At 37.6% G+C, this 8,573-nt stretch overlaps 1 protein-coding gene across 1 annotated transcript in view; it reads right to left on the bottom strand.

Moving 5' to 3' along the window:
* Positions 1-4,488: 4,488 nt before the first annotated feature.
* The window catches only part of RAB38 (RAB38, member RAS oncogene family), a 20,305-nt gene continuing 16,220 nt past the window's right edge, over positions 4,489-8,573 (bottom strand). The window contains exon 3 of the mRNA XM_009697270.1: positions 4,489-4,715. Coding sequence (XP_009695572.1) covers positions 4,563-4,715 — 153 coding nt within the window. The 3' untranslated portion in view covers positions 4,489-4,562. The remainder of the gene's footprint in view (positions 4,716-8,573) is intronic.

The following is an 8,573-nucleotide window of genomic DNA, read 5'->3' as shown; positions in this document are numbered from 1 at the left end:
GGGACACAAGTTGGGAAGTTTCTGTCTCAGATATGCAGTCCTTTAATCAATGTCAAACACTAACCTGGATGGTTTAAAAGAGAGGTTGTATGGAAAGCAAACTGTCTAAATTAAACTATTAATACATATATATACTCATATCAAGATGTGTATATATATACACATCTCAGAGATGGGCTACATATAAGGAAAGCTGAATTAGCTTGTGGCTACTTGTATGTGCTTACCTTGGTTAATGAATCAATTTCACAAAACACTGATATTCCATGTTTTGTTAGAAATATCATCTTTTATTACAATAGAACCTGCGGTCACATGCATAAATATTGGTGCGGTAAAATGTATTTTCATTGATTATTTCCTGCTAATTGACATAAATTTGAACTTCTCACATGTATTTACCAATTTCACTTCATCCAGCCAGACAAGCTTTTTTAAGTAAAACAAAGCTGCTATTTAAACATGCACTTTCTCCCTCGTTCCCTCCCTCCCACTTTTATATGGTCAGGCAGGTTAAAATAGAAGCCAAAAAAAAAGTCTTAAGATAAAATATTGATGTACAACAATTTAAGCTGCATACACAAGGTACTGTTGGGAATAACTGTTCCTGAACAGAATAGTTCAATGAAAATACGTGATCTAAAAAAATGGTGCATAAGAAGAGCAAAGCCTGATTTTCAGAGCTGAAAACACTTGGTCAAATAAATTATGATCTTTCTGGAATAAGAGAGTAATATTTACCTTTCACTCCATCCATTTCCCATCAGTAATATGTATGAGCTTCCCAAGGTATTTAGGATCATGAAATTTTGTTTGTATGGAGCTTCAAAGATGGAAAATGAAAGACATTCTGTCATTACTGGTGTTGTGGCTGAGTTGGTAAATGAAGCCTTGGGGTGGAGATGCTCAACCACCATTTTTCATTAGTGTTTCAGCTGATCTTCCATGCCCAGCACCTCAGCATCAGCTTGTGGTTCCGGGTGCTGGGACACACAGAGGAGCATTTATGGAGAATTAGACTGAAAATGAATTTTAAATCCACTTCGCAGTATCTTTGCTCACTTGGAAGGCAATAGAGACTTGTGTTTTTTATTACTTATTGCAAACAGAAGGACAAAATATTTAATATTTATATGGCCATGCAATTAAGATGCCTGGTCCCTAAAGACCAGCAAAGAGGACATAGCACAGAATGTATCAATATAAAAAAAAAGGAAATCCAACCTGTTAGGGACTGACACAGTGTAATTAAATTTTACATTTGTTACTGAAAGGGTATTGGCACAAACTGAGCTCATTAATCCTAAATTAAACTTTTATTCTGGCCTGCCTACAACAACCACTTCTAAGAAGGCGCTGTTTGCTAGATACCCAGGTAACATTCACACCTTTATTGTTATAGAAAAAGACTTGAGAGATTCTTATCACTTCAGTACAAATAAAAATGAACATCTGGAATTATGTAACCTCCTAAGGAGGCCTGATTCTTCATCATACTGTTCTAACTCTTACAGTGCAAATATGTATGACTTTAGAACTTATACCTTGTACAGTCTTTAGTCTAGAAATTGGCCAAATTCTGAACACTATCTACCAGAGGTGGAAAATCTGCCTAAGAACTGTGACTGCAGTGAAACCTGACACAACAGAAACAAGGGGAACAGATGGTGAGTTCATAGTTTAAAGTAGGTTTAAAGAATACAGTGAAGCAAAAAAAAAAACACCCCAAGATCTAGATGTCCTTTATGTGTTTTATTTATGTGAGTTTTTTAGTTACTCTTATACTAGATCTTTAGCCCTAGCTTTCAAACATTTGTGAAAGTTACCATTATGCTTAATGAATATTGGCTAGAAGCCATCAAAGACAAGTTTTCTGAAAATAACTAAAACACATTACCAACTACTGTTTGTTGAAAGTTGACCACAAAATAATTTTTGCAAGAAATGACAACTTCCTGTGCTTCACCTGGGGCACCCAGATTTATAAGTAAAGCATGAGGTTCAACTCATGAAAACTTAGCCCTTTAGAAGCCATCTGAATATCTAGGTGCTTGTGTTCCCCACAGTATTGGCTCAAGGTATGACTTAAATGTTATCCTTAATAAGGCATCCATACAACTTGACTTAAATAACATTTTTAATTTGAAATAACTGACCTGGCACTAGCTCTGAATAGCAGCTTTGTTGCTGAGATTATTAAACTAGTACTATGACATCAGTGCAGCCACAGTTTCTGTTTGCACCCCTTTCTGTTTGCAGCTAATTTAATCATGCCATGCAGTCACACATTGCTTTATAACCTCGACTAGGTTTAACTGAGGTGGAATAATTGAAACTAATTGTTGCAGTATGGACAAGCCCTGGGTAGATTTAGAACATTAAGGCATTACAGCACCATGTATTCATGCTAGAGGGCACACATATTTCATTCTGAGCGGCAATAGAGCTTGGCATTTGTATAACATATATCTTCAAAGCACAGTGCCAAGAGTAACTTTCAAGGAGTACTGTGAGGTAGGTGTGTACATCAATCCCTATTTTATAGATGAGGAAACTGAGGCAGAAAGGTTAAGGTATTTGACGCAGATCACAGCAGGAGTTAAAGGATGTTTAACACAGGTGTTAAAGGATAACACTGCTATCAAGATGACTTGAAAATTACTCTCCCTCTAAAAAGCCAGCTCATGATATAGATGGATCCTTACGTCTATGTGTGTGTGCAGATTAATTCAGCATGTGTTTCTTTATTTTTAATTCCATAGACCTTGCTTTCTTATTCTAAGATTCTATGACAAAAATATATCAATTCAAGGCTTTAGGAAGAGCGCATATAAAGCTGTGTCTCTGTCCTGGGCTCTCCTCTGCAGTGCCTATAAAGTAACACATCATTCAGTAATAGAATCATAGACTCATTTAGGTTGGAAAAGACCTTTAACACCATTGAGTCCAACCATAAACCTAACACTGACAAGTAATAGGATGAACTTTAGAGGCACACAAACTCCATAGGTCTCACAGGATAAGGTCAGCTTGAGGATGTTTGTTTGTTTGTTTGTTTGTTTTCCTACCCAACACCTGTTTTCTAGTGTTTGAGAGTTTCACTCCTTCATTTCCAACTAAGTAATCAGTGCCGTATTGCAGTGATATCTGCAAACACAAGACGTCATGAGATTCTGCCTCCTCCCCTCCACGGTGTTACGCATCTCTAAGGAAAGAAACAAATCTCAGAAGACATCTCCTACCACTGAGAGTTCACAGTTTAGGAAGGAAAAGGCTGAGTAGGAAAAGAAAATGTGAGTGATTTGTCCATGGCAGGAGACAGGCAAAGTTTGTCTTTCAGAGGCTTGCAGCCAGATGTCAAGACTTCTTGTCTAGACACACTTGTCTGAATGACTCCACCAATCTGCATATTTTGTGAGACTCTGAAAATCAACCATTTCACTTCCACAGTACAGCTCAACAAATTCTGCACATATTCCCGGAGACTTTCTTAGGTCTGTTTCATTTTTCTTCCTTTGTTAATTCATAAAATTGTGGGTTTTAGAAGAAAGTTCTCAGAAAGCAAATACCCTGCTATTCAACACAGACGCATTCCTGAAAAGTTCAGCTGTTACCTCATAGTGTGGATAGTGAATTTTCCCACGAGAATCAACATAATGGAGGGATTCATGCAAGGACTTATAGAATATATAAAGTTTAATCACATAGGGATATCTGTGGCATGAAGGAAGGAGAGGCAGGAACAGAACCAGTGAGTGCTTTTCAGAGGAAATACTGGCTTTATAGAATAGATAACCCTTCTGAAAACTCTCAGCTGCTTCACCTATGAGACTGTACCCCTGATTTCCTGTTTTGTCACCCCTCACCCTTGACTTGTTCCATTTTGCTTCATCTGGAGACGATGATAACAACTATGAGAATGTAACTCTTCAGAAAGAGGGAGGCAATGCTACATCAGGGTTCAGCCTCAGAAGCTGAGATCTGAAGAACTGAGTGATGTAAAAGGTTGCTTCATGTTCAATCCTGTCACTTCACCCAGGAGACTGAACATGCAATGGGAAGGTCTCACTGTGTTATTGTTGTCTGTTTCTAAACAACAATATTTTCATTGTCACCACCATCTTCCTCATATGAAAGAAGACCATTGAAGGTCAAGGGGTGACAAAACAGTACAATGACGATGGTTGCCTGGTCAAGGTGTTGAGAAGACAGGCTGGAGGACCAATGGACAAGTAGGGTACTGCTGCAGTCACATCACAAATACGAGCTTTCAGAAACCACATTGCAAAGAAATAGGCTTTGATATCACTGGTAGTACCACCCAACTGGGAAAACACAGCCATGAGTCTTATTTGACCAGTAGCCAAAGACAGTTTTGAATAGTTGCTATCAATGAAGAGCTCATAATAAATTTTAGCTGTCAAAAAATTATCGAAAAATGTAAGCATATTTTTGAGAAAATAGCAATCTGCTTATGGACAATCTGTACAGGCTGGGTACATTTGATAAAGTATAAATTGTGAATCATAGTTGTTCAGCTCTTGTAATAGTCTGGAAGTCTCTTAGGATTTAAAGCAAGCTGAACAACTGACAATCTTGGAAGAATTCAAGTGTGGTTTTATAATATCTGGTTCAACAGACTGAACTGGATCACTCTCACTAGCAATTATGTGTTTCACCAAGCACCTGGAAGCTTCATTGATGTTTATATTTTCCTGAAAATGAAAGAGAAAGAGAGGTTAATTAGTCAATATTAACTACACCATGCTGCGTATTTCCTGTGCATAATTAAACTTTTCTCTAGGCAACATCAAAAGTTAACTTTCCTTAATAAACTGCTTTCAAAAATTGACTGTATTAAATAATGCTTACTGTAGACTTTAAGTTAGGTTTTATGTACATTATGATTAATATCTCCTTTAAATTATACACAGAGCTCACTTTAAATTACCCCAAACTCTTGGTAATTTGATTGCTTCAATAAGCTAAACAAACAAATGCCAGAGGGATGTTAAAGACAGATGCCTGGAGTAAAGCTCCAGAGTCCTTATTTCACTGCTTGAACAACAGTTAATCTGATTTTTAAATTATTAATTACCTATCAGCAATTACAGCCATCAATAGCACTTATTATTTAAAGCCTTGTCCACAGTTTCAAGAAGATTTCTGTATACATGCTCACAATGAGACCTGTGATGAATGAGATTACTTGAATAAATGATACAACCTCAAGTTATTCACCAAACGGTAAAAAAAAGTTCTATATGATTCAGAGTCCTCACTTATTTTTTGCTGAGGCTGACTTATCTCCAACGTACTGCTTCAGAAGAGGTATACCATCATCGGTTTCATTTGTAAGACAGAAATCCTCACTCTAGGGGTTTAGAACGAAAGGCAAAGCACATCTTTTTCTACATGTACCTTACTTCAACAGCATGTTTAACTTGCAGCAATCCTTACTCTGTTTGCAGAATAAGCAAAGCTGAAACAGCCTGATCAGTGAGACACAGCTCAGCACAGCGTGTAAAATAAGCAGTAATACTGACTAAGGATTTTTTATTTTTAATGACAGCCACTAATACGTTTGGAATGAAAAGTCAGGCTTTTTGGCATAAAAGACACTCTTCTACTCTGACTATTGGCATTGATTATTTATTTTATATGACAGGAGATAGAAATCTTACTGTAACTTCAGTCTTCTGGGAAATTACACCACACACCCACATACATACATACAGAATTACATACAAATATATATGTATATCTTTGCGTATATGCACATACTCCTCTTGCTCCATAAGGATTATGTTTTTATTTGCAAACTCAGATTACCCAGGTTTCCAAGCTGAATCTGGAGTCTGCTGTACTGAGACCATAAACACCCACACACTTAATGCCATGAAGTCTACCTTCAGCAAATGCTCAGTATCAATTCAGCATTATTAATAAAATAACCTGTAAAACTGACACATGAAACTTTTTTTTTGCATGTGTATGTTCAAAAAACGTCAGATGTTTAAGTATGAAGTTCAGCTATAAAAGAAAGAAATCAAAGTACATGTGTGTGTGTTTCAGTAGAGAATTATATGAAGATCAAAAGCTAAAGTAATGGATTCTGTGAAGCTGATTTCTAATCCCCTTGAAATCAACAGCAAAGCTCCACAAATTCCATTGTTCATCCCTTTGCACTACAGTAAAGAGCTGAAATCTGGAGATCTAACTGAAAATGTTAATTAGTGCCATGACTTCACAGCTTTCTTCAACTACACAAGTGAACTTAAATATTTGACCTTTGACTTGTAACAAATATCAGTTGGTTGTAAAAAACCCAAATCTTTAGACAGGTCATTTACATACTAACCCTTAGAAAGTAATACAGAGCTGGGAATCAGCTCTGTACTGAGATGTTAAAATGTTACTATATCACATGGCTCTCTCAGACTAGACAAGCAAATTCCTCAAGCACACACCAAAAGTCCTTTTCAGAACACCGTGAAATTTTGTTAGAAAAGTAGACAGTGAAAAATATCTCTCAGTACTTCTTAGAAAGCTGAAGACAAAACAGGATTGTTAAATGACCAAAACCACATGTAGACTAATGAGCATTTCATTTACCCGTGTTCTGCTTCTCTTCTGGGATGGCAGTATGCATTTTTTCAATAATGTCTTAGGGACTATCTAAGATTGTGCCCAAATTGATTAATGTTCAGGTGTATTAACAGAAACTATATTTAGCAGAGGCTTAAGATCAGCAATTCATGAGTGGGAAAGAGGGAATGAACCCAAGCTCATAGAAGCATAAAATGGATAGAGGTGGACATCCCTCATCCCCACTGGAGATGGATAGAAGTCCATGTGCCAGAGGTGAGCGTAAAAATTCAGAAGGAAAAAACAATGTTGTTTTACTTCAACCAGAACTCAAAGCAAAGTGAAATTGGATTATTAAACCTCTTTTTAAAGCTGTGGAGCTTTTTTGGGGAGGAAGAAAGCCAAATTTGAACATGTGAGTAGTGTTTTGACATAAAAAGTCAAAAGATTTCATTTTGGGAATACAAAAATTAAAAGATTCTCTTTTTCTGCATTGCTCTTTCCCCTTTTTAATGAAATTATTTACCAAATTTGGCCCATATTCTTTATTACATTGTTAATTGCATTTTAGATTGAGTTTGGTGTTTCCCTGGTAGGTGTCTGCCCAAATCTACAGAATATCTGTGAAGTGAGATTAGGTACAGACAGAGATCACCTCCAGCTCTGATCATTCCACCTGAAAAGGCTTCTGCTTTCCATCCATGGCCACCTTCCTCTCTGCCAGGGCACCATCCCTTCAGATGCATCTGCTGAAGTTTGTGTGACTGAGCTCTTACTTCTTCAAGCAAAATGTGCTGGTTTGCAAGGACTCACTCACTATTTAAAGCATTGGCATGGAATAAAAATCCTGCCTTTTGTTATGTATGACATTAAAGGAATAAAATGTCCTGTCCATAGTGTGTGTTGGATCAGAGAGGCATTTTCTCATCCTGAACATTTATATGAACTGTCTAAGCTGTGTAGCTGAAAATTTCTGCTCAGGTAGAGGGGGAGCAAGAAAGGAAGGGTGACCCCAGCAGATAGGACAGCTGTTTTTGAGCTTGTGTCTAGCTCCAGCCTTCTCCCATGGCTCAGATGACAACTGGTACGTGGTACAGATGAGAAGTGACATGTTAAGTCACTCGCTGCAAGAAGCCTGTACTCATACCAACAAAGCAACTCTTGCTGTCCCAGCTCTATGCCTTGACAATCTCCTTTCTGATGATACTATTGCCTTTTGTTACAACCCTAAACCTATGGTGTCTACTCCGTGTCCTAGGTCTGTGGATCAGACATTGCTATATTCTGGTCTGTCTAATGAAATATTGATTTCTGCAACTCTCCTTCTACAGTGTGTTTTGAAAAATCAATATTCTGCTAGGCAGCGAAGCAGCTACAGACAGTAGAAGGTGATCTGCTATCCAAACACAGACACCCAGAGACCTGGTAATTTTAGAGAGCAGGAGGTGTGGAAAAGCAATATAGGGAAGGACAGAGAAAAAGGAGCAGGTAAAAATCCACACAACAAATACAAAGAAATCAAAAATCAGACTGTAAGATTGGGTAGAGAGGAATAATCACAGGCGCCCTACTAATTGTACTGAAACATGGAAACAGTCCCAATTATTCCTAAAAATAAAATTAATTATGTTTCAAAAAAGGAAGAAAATACAGGTGAGACAACAGAGTGAAATGAGGTCTTTCAGTGGGTCTCTATGTTGAAATGCCTTAACTGTCATTTCCCTTATGGCTTTTGTTCTACACAAAACACCACAGGAACTGTGATGATTGCCGCAGTTCAGACTTTTTTCTTTCTCCTTTGTCTTGCTTTGCCTCTTCTCTTCTCTTTTCTTTTCTCTTCTCTTCTCTTCTCTTCTCTTCTCTTCTCTTCTCTTCTCTTCTCTTCTCTTCTCTTCTCTTCTCTTCTCTTCTCTTCTCTTCTCTTCTCCTCCTCTCCTCTCCTCTCCTCTCACCTCTTCTCCTCTTCTCTTCTCACTCAACTCGTC

The sequence above is a fragment of the Cariama cristata genome, unplaced genomic scaffold (genome assembly GCF_000690535.1).
Source record: "Cariama cristata isolate BGI_N322 unplaced genomic scaffold, ASM69053v1 scaffold3263, whole genome shotgun sequence".
In the NCBI taxonomy this organism is placed as follows: Eukaryota; Metazoa; Chordata; class Aves; order Cariamiformes; family Cariamidae; genus Cariama; species Cariama cristata.
This window is presented reverse-complemented; position numbering and strand designations above follow the sequence as displayed.